The sequence below is a fragment of the Elephantulus edwardii genome, unplaced genomic scaffold (genome assembly GCF_000299155.1).
Source record: "Elephantulus edwardii isolate Elephantulus edwardi_28Jun2011 unplaced genomic scaffold, EleEdw1.0 scaffold00130, whole genome shotgun sequence".
Classification (NCBI taxonomy): Eukaryota; Metazoa; Chordata; class Mammalia; order Macroscelidea; family Macroscelididae; genus Elephantulus; species Elephantulus edwardii.
In genome coordinates this window covers 8,419,545-8,439,367 of record NW_006399880.1, presented here as the reverse complement: position 1 = coordinate 8,439,367, position 19,823 = coordinate 8,419,545, and the positions used below count along the sequence as shown (strand labels likewise).

At 39.1% G+C, this 19,823-nt stretch overlaps 1 protein-coding gene across 1 annotated transcript in view; it reads left to right on the top strand.

Moving 5' to 3' along the window:
• STK32A (serine/threonine kinase 32A) overlaps positions 1-19,823 on the top strand; it is a 252,339-nt gene that overhangs the window by 184,242 nt on the left and 48,274 nt on the right. Inside the window, exon 6 of the mRNA XM_006893734.1 lies at positions 9,446-9,543. Coding sequence (XP_006893796.1) covers positions 9,446-9,543 — 98 coding nt within the window. The remainder of the gene's footprint in view (positions 1-9,445; positions 9,544-19,823) is intronic.

Below are 19,823 nucleotides of genomic sequence, written 5' to 3'. Positions count from 1 at the left end.
AAAGGCATTGGAAAACAATAAACTCGTAAAACATTATACAACATGGAGGAGTATTGAGGACATTATCCTTTGTGAAATATCTCAGTCACAAAAAAACAAACACTGAATACACTGCTGTTATAACATAGGACAGATGAGGGAGTAGGTGGTATTGGAGAAGAATGGGAAAAGAGTGCATAAATAATGAACATTGTATTAGAAAAGATAGGGGAAGAACTACCTGAAAGAAACATATGATTAAGCATTATATGGATGACAATAATGTGGAGCAAGTTGTGCATTATGAGATGGGATGGGGTGGGGCACAGGAGGTGGGTGAGAAAACATTCAACAATGAAAAAAATAATCAATATTCTGTTGTTGTTGTGATGTGCCATTGAGTTACTTATGATTAATAGCCACCCTATGTACAATATCCTTGAAACCTGCTCTATCCTTTGCCAACCCTATTGTCTCTGACACATCTACCCTCATTACCCCAGTGAACAAAGCAATCCATCTCATTGAGGGTCTTCCTTTCCTGTGCTGTCCCTCCACACTCCCAAATATGATGTCCCTCTCAAAGGACTGGTCCCTTCTTGCAATAAGCCTAAAGAATGTCAGTCAAAGCCTCAGACAAATCCTTGTCTCAAACGAGCAGCCTGATTTCATACTCTCTATGACAAACTTTTAATATGTCAATTGGTATACCATCAATTCCTGGGGCCTTATTCTTAGCCAATTCTTTCAAAGCAGTCTGAACTTCTTCCTTCATCACCATAGGCTCTTGCTCAGATGCTTCATTAAATTCTTCTGTGTCTGCCAATTCCTTTTGGTATAATGATTCTGTAAAGTCTTTCCATCTTCTTTTATTACATGCAGGATCACTCAATATTCTGCCCAAAGCATCCTTAAGTATTGTAACTCAAAGCTTGAATTTCCTCTTCAGTTCCTTGAGCTTAAGAAATGCTGAGCGAGTTTGGCCTCTGATTTTCTGACTCCAGCTCTTTGCACATTTCATTATAATACTTTACTTTGTCTTGTCATGCAGCCTTTTGAAATCTCCTGTTCAGCTCCTTAATGTTTTTATTTCTCCCTTCTGCTCTGGCTTCTCAGCACTTGTGTGCAATATTGAGTCTCTTCTGACATCCATTTTGGTCTTTTCTTCCTCTTCCCTCTTTGCAATGACCTTTTACACTCTTCCTGGATGATATTCTTGATATCTTCCCATGACTCATCCGGTCTTCACTCATTAATGTTCAAGGCCTCAAAACTGTTCCTGAGATGGCTCTGAAATTCAGGTGGGATAGACTGACTCAAGGTCATATCTTGGTTCCTGTGATTTCACTTTCCTTAGCTTCAGCTTAAACTTGTATAAGAGTAATTAGTGATCTGTTCCACAATCAACACCAGGCCTTTCACAGCTGATATTTGAGCTTGTCCAGTGGTTCATTCCTCAGATGTAATCTATCTGATTCCTGTGAATACCGTTAGGTGAAATCCATGTGTATAGCCTGCGTTTATGTTTCTTGTAAAATGTATTTGCAATGAATACATTGTTGATTGTGCAAAATTCTATCATTCTGTCTCCAGCTTCATTTGTGTCACCAAGTCCATGCTTTCCAATTACTGATCCTTCTTCTCTGTTCCCAACTTTCTCATTCCAGTCATCCATCACTGCTAATGTATCTTGGTTGCATGTTCAATCGATCTCTGACTGCAAAAGTTGATGGAAATCATATATTTCCTCTTCTTTGGCTCTGGTTGTTGGTGCGTATATATTTCAACTAACAGATGCTGCTCTAGATGTGCTCACCAAGTTGTGCCAAGAAATCTGGAGAACAACCACTTGACCAACTGAGTGGAAGAGATCTATATTTGTTCCCACTCCAAAGAAAGGTGATCCCACAAAGTGTGGAAATTATAGAACAATATAATTAATATCTCATGCAAGCAAGATTTTACTGAAGATTATCCAAAAACAACTGGAACAGCACATCAGCAGAGAACGACCAGAAGTGCAGGCTGGGTTTAGACGGGGCTGTTGGTGCTAGGGTTATTGTAGCTAATATTAGATGGATTTTGGCAGAAAGCAAGAAGTACCAGAAGAATTTATATCTTTGTTTCATTGATTACACAAAGGCATTTGACTGTGTGGATCATAACATAATGTGGCTAGCTCTGAAAATAATGGGAATCCCAAAATACTTGATTGTGCTGAAGCGAAACCTATACTTGGACCAAGAGGCATTCATCAGAACAGAGCAAGGAAACACTGTATGGTTCAAAATTGGGAAGGGTGTATACCAGGATGTATCCTATCTCCATACCTTTTCAATCTTTATGCAGAACAGGTTATCCGGGAGGCTGGGTGCTATGAGGATAAATGTGGCATCAAGATTAGAGGAAAAATCAACAACAATCTGCACTATGCAGATGACACAAAACTGCTTGCTAAAACTGAGGAGGACCTAACGCATTTGCTGTGGAAGGTCAGGGACTGCAGTCTTCAGCATGGATTGAGACTCAATAGCAAGAAAACAAAGATTCTCACCACTGGGCCTATTGGCAACATCATAATGGATGGTGAAGAGATTGAGATTGTTCACAGTTTTAGTTTGTTTGGATCCACAGTCAACACTCTTGGCACCAGCAGCCAGGAAATTAAAAGACGTGTTGTGATGGGAAAGTCTGTGGTTAGAGACCTCTCTAAAGTGCTGAAGTGCAAAGATGTCAGTCTGGAGATTAAGGTGCACCTGATACATGCCATGGTGTTTGCAATCACTTGCTATTCATCAGAGAGCTGGACAATGACCGGGGATGATAGAAGGAGAATTGATGTTTTTGAGCTGTAGTGTTGGAGAAGAGTATTGAATATACCATGGACTGCTAGGAAAACAAACAGATTTGTCCTGGAGAGGGTGAAGCCAGGCTGCTCCTTGGAGACAAGGATTTTGAAGCTCTGTCTGACATACTTTGGACATATTGCAAGGAGTGACCAGTCCTTTGAGAAGGATGTCATGCTTGGAAGGGTGGAGAGACAGAGCAGGAGAGAAAGACTCTCAATGAGATAGATTGATTCAGTGACTGTGGTAATGGGGGTAGGTGTGTCAGAGATGGTGAGATTGGCACAGGGTAAGGCAGAGTTTAGGGCTGTTGTACATAGGGTCGCAATGAGTCACAGGTGACTTGACGGCACATAAAAAAAACATGACAAAGTTATTTATGCTCCTGGCAGTCCATGTTATATTTTGTACTCTTCTCCTGCACCATAGCTCTAAGGTATCAGTTTTCCTTCTATCATTATAATTGTTCAGCTTTCTAATGCATAGTAAGTAATAGTGAAGACTATGGCCTGGATCAGACACACCTCAGTCTCCAGATTGACAACATTGCTCTTCAGTACTCTGGAGAGGTCCCTGACTACCAGAGGAATGTCTATCTGTGTTTCATTGACTATGCAGAGGCATTTGACTGTGTGGATCACAACAAATTGTGGTAAACTCTGAGAAGAGAGGGAATCCCAGAACATTTGATCATGTTTATAAGAAACCTGTACTTAGACTAAGAAGCAGTCATCAGAAAAGAGCAAGAAAATGCTAAATGGTTCAAAATTGATAAAAGTGCATGCCAGGGATGTGTCCTATCTCCATACCTTTTCAATCTATTTGCAGAACAGATAATCTGAGAGGCTGGGCTCTATATGGAGAAATGTGGTATCAGGATTGGAGGAGGTGACAAAACCCTGCTTGCTGAAATCAGGGAGGATCTGACACGCTTGCTGCAGAAAGTCGAGGACTATAGCCATAAATGTGGATTGAAGCCCAACATCAAGAAAACAAAGATTCGCACCACTGGGCCAATTGGCAAATCATGATAGATGGTGAAGAGATTGAGATTGTTGACAGCTTCAGTTTGCTTGTCTCCACAATCAACACTTTTGGTTCTAGCAGCCAGGAAACCAGAAGATGAAATTCTGTGTCTGCAATCAAAAGACAAGTCAGTCTGCAACTACTATTTTTTAAAAAGAAATCAGAAGACATACTGCATTTGGAAATACTGCCTATAAGGGCCTTTGTAAAGTTCTAAAGAGAAAAGATATCAGTTTATAGACTAAGGTTTGCCTGACCTTGTCATCGTTGTCGCTTGCGACTCATAGTGATCCTATGTTCAACAGCCCTAAACCCTACTCTATCCTGTGTCAATTTCACTGCCTCCGACACACCCATCCTGATTACCCCAGTCACTGAATCAATCCACCTCATAGAGGGCCTTCCTCTCTTGCTCTGTCCCTCCACCCTCCCAAGCATGATGTCCATCTTCAAGGACCTGTCCCTTCTTACATGTCCAAAGTATATCAAACGAAGCCCCAGAATCCTTGCCTCCAAGGAGTAGCTTGGTTTAACCCTCTCCAGGATGAATCTGTTTGTTTTCCTGGCAGTCCATGGTATATTCAATACTCTTCTCCAGCACCACAGCTCAAAGGTATCAATTCTCCTTCTATCCTCCCTAGTCATTGTCCAATTCTTTGATGTATAACAAGTGATTGCAAAGACCATAGCCTGTATCAGATGCACCTTAGTCTCCAGAGTGACACCATCGCTCTTCAGTACCCTGGAGAGGTCCCTAACAGCAGACTTTCCCATCACAATATGTTTTTTGGGTTGTTTTTTTTTTTATTTCCTGGCTGCTGGTGCCAAGGATGTTGACCATGGAGCCAAGCAAACTAAAGTTGTTAACAATCTCAATCTCTTCACCATGGTATTTTCAGTTATTTCCTATGCATCCAAAAGTTTGACATTGAATAATAATGGCCAAAGATGAATCAATGCCTTTGAGGTATAATGTTGGAGAAGAGTACTAAATATGCCCTGTACTGTCACAAAAATTATGTGTTTTTATATATAAAGACTTCAACTCAAAACCAACTCCTTGCCAGCAAGTTGGAACTGACTCACAGCAGACCCTCCAGTGGGTTTTCAGAGGCTATAAATCATATGGGAGAAGACTGTGTTCATCTTTCACCCATGAAACTGATGGGGAATTCCAACTGCCTGCCTATGGGTTGGCAGTATAATTCCTTGCATACTATGCCACAAGTGACTGGAAAAATATTGACTTCAACATATTAATGATTGTGAAGATGGTGCAGGAATGGCAATATTTCATTATATAAGATTATTATGAGGTGTAATCAGCAATAATTAATAGCATACGCACATATATATACACACAGCACCATGATGAATGGAGAAAGGATTGACATTTTCAAGGAGTTCATTTTTTTGTTTGGGGTACATAATCAGTATTCAGGGAAGCAGAAGCTAATGAATCAAACAATATGTTGCAATGCAGAAATATACAAAGACATCTTTGAAGTACTAAAAAACAAAAATGTCATTTCAAAACAAGTGCACCTGACCAAACCATGATATTTTCATCCATTTCATGTGTATACAAAAGCTAGATAAGCAGTAAGATATAAAAAATTGGATGTCTTTGGATTATGGTATTGGTGAGAATGTAGACTAACTATACCATGGACTCACAGAAAGAACAAACAAATCACTTTGGGAAGAAGTACAGTCAGAATGCTCCTTAGAGGAGAATGTATAAAGTTATCAGACACATTATCAGAAGAAATGAGTCCTTGCAGAAGGACATTGTGCTTGGAAGACGACTTGTTTCCATTGTAGTTGTTATGTGTCATTGAATTGCTTGCAACTCATAGCCACCCTACGTACAACAGCTCTGAAACCTGCTCTATCTTGAGCTAATTCCTTCTCATCCAGGATCTTCTTCTTTTGCACTCTCCCTCCACCCTTCCAAGTATGACGTCCCTCTCTGAGGACTGGTCCTTCCCAGCAACATGCCCAAAGTATTTCAGATGGAGCTTCAGAACATTTGCCTTGGAGATGCAGCCTAGTTTCATCCTCTCCAGCACTACCTGTTTATTCTCTTAGCAGTCCAGGGAATATTCAATGCTTTCCCCAACACTACAGCTCAGAGGCATCAATTCTTCTATTATCCATAGCCATTGTCTAGCTTTCTCATTTATAACAAGTAATTGCAAATAGCTAGGCCTAGTTCAGGCATACTTAGTCTCTAGGCTAACATCATTGCTCTTCAATACTTTGGAGTGATCCCTGACAGCAGATTTTTCCAATGTGATTTACCTTTTGATTTCCTGACTGACTGCTGATGTCGAGAATGTTGACTGAGAAGCCAAATAAGCTAGCCATTAACAAGTTCAGTCTCTTCTCCATCTATTATGGTGCTGCCAATTGGCCCAGTGCAGAGAATCTTTATTTCCTTGATGTTCATCTTAAATCCATATTGAAGTTGACAGTCCACCTTCTGGAGCAAATGCCTTAGGTCCTCCTCAACTTCAGCAAGCAAGGCTGTGTCATGTGGATAATGCATGTTGTTAATGAGTCTTCCTCCAATCCTGATGCCACGTTTCTCCTCATAGAGCCCAGGCCCCAACATTTTCTGTTCAGCATATAGGTTGAAAAGGTACAGAGAAAGAACCCATACCTGGCATACACCTTTCCTGATTTTGAACCATGCAATGTTTTCTTACTCTGTTCTAATGACCACTTCCTGGTCCAAGTATAGGTTTCTCATGGATTGCCATTTTTCTCAGAGTTAGCCACAATTTGTTGTAATCATGCTTTTGCAGCCAATGAAATACAGACGTTGCTCTGCTGGACAATAAATAAGGGTGACAGAAGAATTCATGCATTTGAATGCTGGTGTTGGAGAAGAGCACTGAATATCCCATGGATGGCAAAAGAACAAATAAATATGCCTTGCAGAGGATGCATGCAGAGTGCTGAGACTTCACCTCCTATACTTCAGGCATGTTGCTAGAAGGGGCTATTCCTTGGAGAGGGGCATGACGCTTGCTTGGAAAGGTAAAGGGTTGATGAAGGAGAGAAGGACACTTGACCAGATGAAATGGCACATTGACTGCAGCAATGAACTCTAATGTGTCAGGAAGTGTGAAGATGGCACAGGACAGGACAGGGTTCAGATCTGTTGTTCATAGTCACTATGAGTCATACTCGGCTCAATGGCACCTAACAACAACAATAACAACAACAACAACATATAGTTTAATGAATGTGTACATAAACATACTTGGGGGAAAGAACAATCTGAAGGTCTTTTTAAAGGAAATGTAATCTTTCACCAATTTTTCATTGTAATCTTTCAGGCATAGATAATCTTCTTGAAAGAGAGATGGAAATACGTCAATATGTCCATGATCTGGTTTTTAAAATACTCAGGACTCAAAAAAATATCTATCCTTTTTTTTTTTTTACATTTCCACAAAACTTCTTCAGTCCATCACATACCAAATATGTTTGTTAAGTGCATGGAGGCATATCCATATGTTTTCCTGCTTGCAGATACAAAAGCAGGAGAGGAGAAAAGAACACACTCATACTCCGAGGACTATCCAAGGTGACTGGATGCATAACTTTAACAGAATAATGTTCATTCAGTTATGTGTTCTCTTAGCACTTTGTGTCTATTGGTCCCTCAGAGTTTTCTGCAGTTTCTCTGGATGAGAGGCCTATTACCTGGGGGACTCTCTGAGATGACTTGCTGTGAGATGCTGATAAGGGAAAGCGTAAATGTAGTACATCTCATACACTCCATTGTGTATTGTGAGGGTCAAGGTTATTATCTCCCAAACTGAGACTCACAGGAAAGATGCAGTGATGCATGAAAGGTGACTTCTCTAGGGAGTGAGACCCACTTAATCCAGCTACAGCAAGCTGAGTCAGAATCAATACTGGATATTGGGATGGCAGCATTCCATTCTACCACTCTGATGTCCACAGTGCTTTTCTGAGAAAACTTAATGCCTCATGCAGAACCCATGTACAATCTGCATGTAATTCTGTGTGTGAAGGTTAGTTTTCATCCCAGGGTCTCAGGTGCAAAGAAACATAACATGTTGATTTTTTTCAGGTTTTGGTAAGCATAATTTTATTCAGTTTCTCAACTATTAATGTTCACCTTTTAAATTCTGATTTTGCTCAGAGTCTTCGGCTTAGCCAAATGATTTATCAGCCAATCAAAATAACTGGTGAAGACAAAATTAAAACCCAGGCAGTATGGCTCCAGAGTTAATGATCAGAAGCTTGTGCTTGGCTAATACATTTGTTTATTTGTTCATTCAACAAATTTCTTTTGAATGACTTAAATATAAGCTTCTATAGGATATTATAACAGTAGGAGTAAACAGGCAGGCAAGACACCTACCCTTTCTTTGTGCTTCGTTTTTCCTAAGTACACCTCTTGGGATTTAAGAATGTGCTTGGAAGAAATTGTAGCAGCTTCTATTGATGTCTACTATATTTGTCAAAGTGCTTAACTCATTGCTATGGAAGAAGTGATTCACAGATGGTCCTCCATTGTGTTTATAAAACATATGAGACGAGGATGCCCATCTTTCTCCCTCAGAGCCGCTGGAGGATTTGAACTGTGAGAGAGACCTGGCCTTTGGGTTTGCAGTGCAACTTCTTGCAGACTCTGCCACCAGTGCTCCAAATCATCTTGCTTAGGGGATGCATAAATGGAAGGGGATAGATGTAATATCTGAGGATCAAATTGACTCTTCACACTGCTTTCTGGAAGAATTAGTTCAATTAAGTAGGGTTATCAAGTGTAAATGTTACACAGTTGCCATTCAGGCAGTGCTATGAAGTCAGAGTTTACTCCTAGCTGACCCTTCAGTAGGTTTTCAGAGGCTGTAAATCACATATAAATTCAAAATTTGCCCATCTTTCTCCTGCATAACTGTTGATAAATTTGAAGTGCCGGGGAGACACCATCTTTGGATTAGCAATGCAACTCCCTGCAGACCCAGACTCAAACTCTTTGTCATTAAACTAGAATTGACTCATAGCTGATACTATAGTGAGTTTTCAGAGGTTGAAAATAACATAGGGATAGATTGCTCACTTTTCTTGTGAGGAGAAGCTGGTGGATTCAGACTTCCTACATTTGAGTTGACAGAGCACTCCCTACCCACTAGGCCACCAGACCCCCTCTCCGTATGTATTATCTGCCAGAAGCTTGATATTCCCCACAGTACTCACTTTGTCTTCCTCCTTCTCTTACCACAGTAGGGTGTTGCTGGCACAGACCTTGCACTTGATATGTAACTCCAGGATGGAAAACCAATTCAATACACTCTAAACCAATTTGTGAGCACCATTCACAACATACTACACATTTAGATCCTTTAGCACAAACTGTCCACTACAGGGAGAGATTAGGAAGTTAGAAAAACAAACATGGTGTTAGCAACCTAGCATGGGTGATAAACTTCCATAAATGTGTTATTCCTTTCATATTTGCAGTTATCCTATGGATGTACATATTGGGGAAAATAAAATTACTAAATACTTGAGGAACAATGTTTACCTGTATTATTTTGTGTTTTCAGCACCTGAGATGTTCAACTCCAGAAGAGAAGCAGGTTATTCTTTTGCTGTTGACTGGTGGTCCCTGGGAGTGACAGCGTATGAGCTTCTGAGAGGACGGGTGAGATAAAACAGCATTTCTCTTTGGTTCCTTTTCCAGCAAGTTCCGTTTTGTGATGAAAGAGGGATTATTTACTAAGAATAAAACTGTCTGGGAACTGAAAGGAGCTATGCTGCATAATGCTGAAAAGATCTCTATGAAATTTCTGCATAGATTAATTGAATCCTACTATAGAAAGTGAAGAATAGGACAGGATTTGGATCTGTTGTTATTCATAGGGTCACAACTCAACTCAATGGCATCTAACAACACCACCACCACCTAAGGAACATACTTGTTGCACTTGCTCCATGACAGATTTGTTCTTTCGATAGTTCATGGAATATTCAGTCCTCTGTCAGGTGAGGTCAGTCATTGGAAATAGACCTCATGCTGGGAAGGGAAGACATAAACAAGATGAATTGAGTTAGTTCATTCAGCTTAATGGCCTCGAGTCTTTCTCATGTTATACAGTATTTTTTAAGTCATTGTTCCTGAGTTCTGCATGGTATTCTCTTGTGTGAAGAGGATAGATTGTGTGAAGAGGCTAGAGACTAAGTTATTGAATGAACTAATTCCATTTTATAAGGACAAATACTGCATGAGACCATGATTGTAAAAATAGAAGGATAACTAGTAAGATGTGTATAAAAGTCCAAAGTAGGAAGAGGAGAAGTCAGAGGGTCTGAGGGTGGGGAGAGGGAGAGGGAGAGATCATGGAATCACAGAGTTTGGTGAGCAAAGGGAGAAGGAATTAGAAAGGATCCAGTGGGGACCTGAAAAGATGGAGTGAGAGACATAGATCAATGGTGATTGGTTTTATAAAATGCAATGTATGAAAATGATCGTATAAAGCAATGTGAATGAAGGAATGTGTGAAACGCAGTATACGTGAATGAAACACAAAATATACAAATTTTGTATGAAATCCAATATAAAAAAGATATTTTCTCTTCTCTCTTCTCTCTCTCTCTCCATATATATATATAGTTGTTAAGTGCCGTCGAGTCACAGGCAACTCATAGCAACCCTATGAAGGAGAGTCCTTGACATATATATATATTCCTTAACAAAACCCACACAAGATGGATTGACATAGTGACTGTAACAGTGGGCTTGGGCATATCAGATAATTTGCAAATGGTACAGGATAGGGCAAGGTTCAGATCTGTTGTTCATGGGTTTTCTGTGAGCCATAATCAACCCAATGGCATTTAACAACAACTGTATATGGAGGCAATTATGTGAATTCACATTAAATAGATAAAGCAAATTAATGTTATTTTAAACTCTCAAAGTATAGAAATAAGTATGTCTCCCTAACTATCTTGCTTAACTATATTTACAAATAGGAAGTAATTTTGCAGCCATGATCTAGAACTCAGTTCAGACATATCTCATAAGGCGCCTGGGAGTTATTAACATGGTACATTCATGTCTTGTCTTGTTGGATTCCTATCTGTCATTGGCTTCTGTGTCAGGTTTTACTGACTAGTTACTATAGTTTTCTCTTCAATACTTCTTGAATTAAAGAAACTTTTGTTTTGTTTTAAATATTTTTTAAAAAACAAGTATATTGAGATATATTTAGCACACCTTTTTTTGCAAAGTACTGAATAACATTAAATATGCCACCAATGTCATAAATGCCCTTAATGTGCTGATAATAAATGCAATCAGAGATTCCTCTAAGATCAAGTATCTGGTCATCACTATTGTGTGACTTTAGGAACTCAGGACTTTGGCCTGAAGTCATTATTGACCTACTGTAGCCATCTCAACCACCTGGACTGAGTTCTTTCTACTTCTGTCAACAATCTTCTTCTTTGGACCCATATTGTTTCCCCATAATTTCTACAACTAAACTGCCATTAAACAAGTAATTGCTTATTCACTTATAAGAACAACTATTAGATGGCAGAACTATTTTTTTTAGGAACCAATAATTTTGTCTGCTAAGGAAAGTAAAAATGAGTGGTTTCCAAGCAATCAAAAACTGTATTCATAATTGAATATGGTTTATTAACTTCACAGAGTGTGTTTCATACCTAAACATCAATTGGTTCATATTTCTTACTTCTGTCCTCCCTAAGGAAATGGCCACAACAATATTTTCAAGCATATACAAATGTTAGCAAGTTATTCAAATTCACTAAAAGAGGACTACCTCTAAGCCACGTATATGGCTTCTGCACAGGCAACCCTGAGTTCTTACTTCTGTATCCTGGTGAGCTTTGTCTCGGTTTCTAAAGAAGTCTAATGAAAAATAACTGAGTAACTAGAGAGCAGCCTTGCAATAATTCTGCTGATGGTAAAGGCAATACACAATATTGGGGAAGTCAGCACAACTTGACCAAGGTAAATGAAGACACAGAGCTATACAAGAATAAAAACCACTATGGTAAATGCTATAACCTGTACAATCAAGTCAACTACAGCAGTAAAAAGAAGAAGAAAAGCATGATAATGACTACATAGTAGATATACATGCTAAATGAGGGTGAGAACCTTTTAGAGCATATGTTGCATATGTAGGCATATTTTAATATATGTACATATACATGTTTTCATGGACTACACATATATTCGAATATACAATAAATAACATAGGAAGTACAGGTAGGGATACTTCCTAGACATAGCTAAACATATGTCCAAATCTCGCAGGACCACTGGCTCAGTTGGCATAACTTAGATAATTTTCCACGGCCTTATTTGATGAGTTTCACATAGAGATTAAACAGGTTTGGAGAAAGGATACCACCCTGATGCACATTCTTCTTTATTTTAAACGATGCAGTGTTTCTTTGCTTTGTTTAGACGACAGCTTTTTGGAAATTGGAGCAATTTAGATCTCCAGTCTGTTGGCCTGGCAGCTAGCTGTCTTCCAAATTTCTAGACACAGCCCGTGAGCACATCCAGGACTAAATCTGTTTGTGGAAACATGTCAATTGGTCTCCCATCAACTCCTGGGGCCTGGTTTTTGCCAACATCTTTAGTGCAGCTTATCCTTGTATTAGAAGCCCAGTGTGCAATATGCAATGCATTATGCCAGCATGGTACCGTTTGTTCCCCCAGGGATTTCCAAATAAATCTGAGAATTATCAAAGTTGTTTGTCACCCAAAGTATATAGATCATTGCTGAGAATGGACCTATGGTTTAGGCTATCCAAATTTTCACTTGACTAATCCTTTGTTGTAACACTTTGCTTTGTCATCTTGAGTTTCTCTTTGAAATCCTTTATTCATATTTCTCTTAGTTTGTTATTTCCTCCCTTTGTTTCCCTCCCTTTTCAACACTTCAGTGCAATTTTCAGTCTTTTTTGACATCTATTTTGTCTTCTCTTCCTCCTCTGTCTTTGAAATGACCATTTGCTTTCTTCTTAATGATGCCCTTGATGTCATCCCACAGCTCACTAGCCTTCAAATATTAATGCTCAGGACCTCAGACTTACTTTTGAGATAGTTATTAAATTCAGGTGGGATAGATTCAACATCATATTTGAGGTTTGGGGGATTTTTTTTCATTTTCTTCTGTGTCAGTTTAAACATATGTAACTTATAACAATATAAGTATATAAGCAGCTGAGGGTCTATTCCATAGCCAGCACCTAACCTGGTTTTAACAGCTGATGCTGAGCTTATTCAACAATTCTTCCCACATATGTATTTCCACAGATGTAGTCAACACTGGTTCCTGTGTGGTCTGTCAGGTTAGATCCATGTGTACACCATTTATGTGTAATCACCATTTATGCTTTCTATAAAATGTACTTGCAATAATAAATCATTGATTGTAAACAATTCAATCAATCTCTAGCCTCATTTCTGTGACAAGTCTGTAATTTATGTCTACCAATACTTCTTTTTTATTTCCAATTTGTGTAATCTAGTCACCTAGATCAATAACATGTGTTATGCAGATGACACAGTCTTGCTTGTTGAAAGTGAGAAGGACTTGAAGCACTTGCTGCAGAAAATCAAAGTATACAAACTTCAATATGGATTGCTTCTCAAATGTCAAGAAAACAAAGATTCTTACCACTTTACTGAAAGTCATATATAGGGAGAAAAGATTGAAACTTTCAACAAATTTCAACAAATTTGTCTCACTTGGATCCACAATTAACACCCTTGGTATTAACGGTATTAACAGTCAGGAAATCAAGAGACATAGATCATTGGGAATGTCTGCAGTTAGGGAATTCTCCAAATTATCGAGGAGTAATGATGTCAGTTTGAGGATTCAGACCATGGTCTTTCCAATTACCTGTTATGCGTCTGAGAGCTGGATGATGAATCAGAATGGAAGAAGAAGAATTGATATATTTGAACTGTGGTGTTGGAGAAGAGCACTGAACATCCCATGGACAGCCAAGAAAACAAACAGATATGTCTTGGAGAGGGTGAAACATGAGTGCTTCTTGGAGGCAAAGATGATGGGGCTTTGCCTCACATGCCTCAGGCATGTTGCTAGTAGGAGCTGTTCCTTGGAGAAAGACATGATGCTCAGAAAGGTAGAGGGTTGACAAAGGAGAGGAAGACCCTCTACCAGGTAGATTGACATGGTGGTTGATACAATGGGTTCTAATGTGTCCGGAAGTATGAGGATGGCACAGGATAGGACAGGGTTCAGATCTCTTGTTCATAAAGTTGCTATGAATTGTATTTGACTCAACAGCACCTAACAACAGTCACCTAGTGAGAAGAAACTGTACTGCACATAGTTCAAATCCACATGCTTCTGAGGAGAAAGGATGAGCAATCTCCTTGCTTGCTATTAACTGCCCTTGAAAATCAAGTATGAATTGATTTCAACTCAAAGGCACACAACAACAATCCTAGTTATTATTCATAAATCTTTTTTTTTTTTTTTTTTTTTTTTTTTTTTTTAAATTCATTTCAATGAACATTTACGGAGATTTTGGATTTCCATTCATTCATTGTTGCACTTTTCTGCCCTCCCACTCCACCCCCACCCCCAGTTTGCTCTTCTCCTTGGAAAGCAAAAGAAAAAACTCCTTCATTGGTATACAATCCCCCTGCAGCCCCCTACCCCTACCCCGAGTATACTCCACTCTGCAACCCTTATTCCAGTTTTTCTGAGTCTTACTGCCTACCCTGATGTCAGCCTCATTCTACAACAGTGGCACCATGTAGTATTTGTCCTTTGGTGACTGAGATATTTCACTCAGCATAATGTCCTCCAGGGTCACACATTTTGGATAATATTGCATGAGTTCCTTATTTTTCAATGGAGCGTAGTATTCCATTGTGTGAATATACCACAGCTTCTCTATCCATTCATTTGTTGATGGGCACTTAGGTTGTTTCCAACTCCTTGCTATTGTGAACAAAGCTGCAATAAACATGGGTGTGCATATATCTGCTTGGATGTCAGCTATGGTCTTTATGGGGTATATTCCCAGTAGTGGAACTGCTGGGTCAAATGGTATTTCTATTTGTAACTTTTTGAGAAAGCTCCATACCGCCTTCCATAGTGGTTGCATCATTTTACACTCCCACCAACAGTGAATAAGGGTTCCAGTTTCTCCACAACCTCGCCAGCATTTGTTGCTTGCTGTTCTGTTAAATTTTGCTAGTCTTATTGGAGTGAGATTATATCTCATAATATTCATAAATCTTGATTGCATGTTTATTTCAGACTGTGAAAGTTAGTAGAAATCTTCAATTTCCTCTTATTTGCCTTTAGTTGTTGGAGAGTATATTTAGTAATAGTTTTGTTTTGTTAACAGAATTTCCTGAATCCTATAACTCACAGCATTATACTTTAGAATGAATCTTAAAATGGTCTTTTTTTTTGCTATGAAAGCAACTCTGTTCTTCCTCACTTTTTATTCCTGGCACAGATCATATTAATTGATTAAAAGTGGTCAATGCCACTCACTTTCAGCTCACTCATACCCAAAATGTCAGTCTTTATGTGTGTTATTTTATTTTTTACAAGATTTATTTTTTCCTAGATTCATACCTCATACGTTCCAATCCTTTTTACTAGTGTGTCATAATTTGATAGCTTCCCTTTATTACAGCAACTTGTAGACAAACACTGTACATGTAAGAGTAGATTATAAATAAGCGATCATATACATATCTAAGCTATTAAGAGCAGTAATATGCAAATCAATCCCCCAGTACCAGAACCTGACAGATAAGTGTTATAGCTCTAAAAGCAAAGCTAAAGCATAAGCAAGCATGAAGGTGTGATACAGTAAAGAGAAATCCCTTGCCAATGTGGTGATATAAGACCCTGGAAGGCACGTAGATGCTGGGCCTGGCAGGCAGGTGAAGTAGCATGGCAATACCCAACAAGGCCCAGAGTCAACAGGTCAAGGCAGGATAGCAGGGCCTCCATTTGCAAAGTTAAAGACTAAGAAGCACCTGATCCAAGCCATGGTCTTTTCAGTTACTTGCTATGTATCTAAGAGTTGGACAATGTCTAAAGATAACAGAACAAGAATCTATACCTTTGCTTTGTGGTGCTAGAGAAGAATACTGAATATCCTGTGGGCTGCCAAGAGAGCAAACAGGTCTTTCCTGAAGAAAGTGAAAACAGGGTGTTCCTTGGAGGCAAGGATGGTGAAATTCCATCTCACATACTTTGAGCATGTTGTTAGATACTACCCTTCTAAGAGGAGGGTATCTTGCTTTGGAAGAGGGAGACCTTCACAAGATAGCTTGGCACTGTGACTGCAACAGTGGTCTCAAGTGTGTCACAGTTAGTGAGGATGGCACAGGAAGGGCAGGTTCGGGGTCATCATGCATATGGTTACTATGAGTCATAACTGATTTGACATCAGGACTTAGCTATGAAGATACCTGTAGTAAAGTTGTTCTTTCAAGACAGTTGTTATTTGCTGTTGACTCTACCTGTCCAACTGACCGGAAGCCATCCATATTTGTTCCCATTTCCCAAAATGATGATACAACAGAATGTGGACATTATCAAATAATAGAATCAATATCGCATTTAAGCAGAATCTTGCTGAAGATCATCCAAAAATGGCTAGAACGGTGCATTGATGGAGAAATGCCAGAAGGTCAGGCTGGGTATAAAAGATGCTGTGGCATCAGGGACATAATTGCTGATGTCATTTAGATTTTGGCAGAAAGCAGAGAATACCATGAGGTTGTCTATCTGTATTTTATTGATTACACAAAGTGATTTGACTGTGTGGGCCACAACAAATTACTGCTAACACTGAGAAGAGTGGGAATCCCAGGACACTTAATTGTGCTCATGCAAAGCTTATACCTAGACCAAGAGGCTTTTGTGTGAACAGAGCAAGGGAACAATGCATGGTTTAAAATCAAGAAAAATGTGTGTCAGGGTCCTATCTGTTCTTCATACCTGTTCAGTCTATATGCTCAGAAAATCTTTTGAAAACCTAGACTTTATGAACATGGCATCAAGATCAGAGGAAGACTCATCAACAAATGTCATGATCTTGCTTGCCAGAGTGAGGAGAATTTGAAGCACTTATTCCAGAAGACCAAGGACTATAGTCTTCATTATGGATCATATCTCAACATCAAAAAAAATCCTCACCACTGGGACAAAAAGCCACATCATCATAGATGGAGAAGCAATTGAAGTTATCAACTATTTCATCTTGCTTGGATCTACAACATCCTGGTACTAGCAATAAAGAAACCAATAGTCATGCTGCATTGGGAAAATCTGTTAGGTACTTCTCCAGAGGATGAAAGAACAATGATATAAGCTTGAGGCCTAAGGTGTCCCCAACCCAAGTTTTCTCGATTGCTTACTATGCCTCTGAAAATTAGGCCATGAAGAAGGATGACAGAAGAATGCATGCCTTTGAGTTGTGGTGCTGGTTAAGAATATCAAGTATCACAAGGACAGGCAAGACATCAAATAGATCTGTCTCGGAGGAAGTGAAATCAGGGTCTCATTGTACTAAAATATGGTGAAACTTTAAGGAGTCAGTCCTTGCAGAAAGGCATCATACTGGGAGATGTGGAGAATCAGAGAAAGAGAGGAAGATCTTCAACCAGATGCATTGACACTGTGACTGCAACAATGGAGTTAAACATAAGGAATAGTTCATATCTGTTGTTCACAGACTTGCTACCAACTTGATGGCACCTAACAATAGCAAGAACAACAGAAGTATATTCTATAGTATTAGATTATATATGTATTAAAGGCAAAAGTCATGCCTTACAAAACTCTGTATTACTCAGTCTTTCAATATTCAGTAGGTTACTAAGGGATATTGAATGAATGAAAAAACAAGTCAGCACAACTCAATTTTGACACCTTCTATTAAAGAATCACAACTAGACTGTATGCAATTATGTTTCAAAATAGAACATATCAGAGGAAGGTGAAATCAACATTAATTTTAAGTATCAACACAATCAGAGATGAGGGGTGCCAAACAATAATTTCATCTTTATTTACAAATTCTTATTTACTGAAAAATATATTTCAAAGGGAAAATTTGTTTGCAAACTTGTCCTTGGTTTCACTGCTGGCTTGCTGGCTTGAAAAAATGTATTCCTTGGCGGTTTAACTAATTTGTCATCTCCCTAACTCGTGGCTTATCAATTGTATACTCAAAGTCAAGGTGTATATTTTCACAGTTGTGTATTTCTCTGAATATTTATCTTATGGAAGACAGATTTTTCCTGGATGGTAATTACTGTTTAGTTGATATTGACTCACGAAAACCCTGTGTATTACAAAGTAGAACATTCTATTGGGTATTCTTGCTGTTGTTACCTTTAAGGAAGTAAACTACTAGGCCTTTTCTTTCACAGTATCCTTTGGTGGATTTGATCCAAAATTCTCGTGCCAAGAAAACAACATTATATACTCAACCTGTAGGACATTATATACTCAACCTGTAGGATAAATCATTTGCCCCTGGGAAACTATTATAACTACAGTGTAGTACAAATGGTGGAGAAGAGGCCTTAAGCCACAAGAAGTCAATTCTGGAACAGAAGTTAAAGGACTTCTCCTCAGAACCATCTAAGATAGGAAGCCTTCTCTGATACTAGTACCTGGAATTTGGATTTACTAACACCTAAACTCAAGAGACACTACCTGCAGCAGCAGAAACTGTCAGCAGCTTGGGGCATTCAGAACCACAGAAGCCAGAAAGATTGATATATAAGCCATCACATCAAGAGCTGGACAGGGGAGATACGTGTTGAGTGGAGGAGGTGGGAACAGAAGTGAATGCTGGTGGAGCAGGCAAAGGGTTGGGTCAAGACACACCTGCCAAGGGCAAGGACAACACTGAATCTAATCTATTGGTTCTTTTTATAATTGGCAAATATCTTTAATCTGCTTTTGTCTGTAAAATGCTTGTCTGTCAGGTAACGTTGTAACTCTGGGCATTCCAATTAAGACAGACTAGGAAGAATAATTGGCCATCCACTTCAGAAATAGGAGGCCTTAGAAAACCCTATGTACAATAGAGCACACTTAAAACTAGCAGGTATAATAACTGAGGTGGAGCTCACAAGTACAGAGACAAATAGAAGGAGGAGCAGCTGTAAGCAGACACTAGTGATTGGAACATGGATGTAGGAAAATTGGATATTGTTAAGGAAGAAATAAAACACTTAATATTGACGTACAAGGTACTGGTGAAATGAGACGGACTGGCATGGGACATTTTTAGTCAGACAATTATATGACCTACTATGCAGGAGGTGAAACGGTTAGGAAAATGGGGTTACTTTCATAGGTAAAAAAGTAATTTCTAGATCCATCTTGAAATACAATTTTGTGAATGACAGGATAATATCCATACACATACAAGAAAGTCCAGTGAATACCACCATCATTCAAATACATGCACCAAAAGCCACAACCAAAGAAGAGGAAATAGATTATTTCTATCAACCGTTGCAGTTAGAGATCAATCGAAATGCAATCAAGATGCATACTTGGACCAGGAGGCAATCGTTCTAATAGAACAAGGAAACACTTCATGGTTCAAAATTGGGAAGGGTGTACACCAGAGATGTGCCCTATCTCTGTACCTTTTTAATCTATAAGCATAACAGATTATCCAGGAGGCTGGGCTCTCTGAGGAGAAATGTGGCATCAGATTGGAGGTAGACCATCAACTAACTGCGTTAGGTGATACAACCTTGCTTGCTGAAACTGAGGAGGACCTCAGTTTTTTAATTGTCTTTGCAATTACTTGCTATGTATCAGAAAGTTGGACAATGACTAGGGATGATAGAAGGAGAATTGATGCCTTTGAGCTGTGGTGCTGGAGAAGAGTATTGAATAT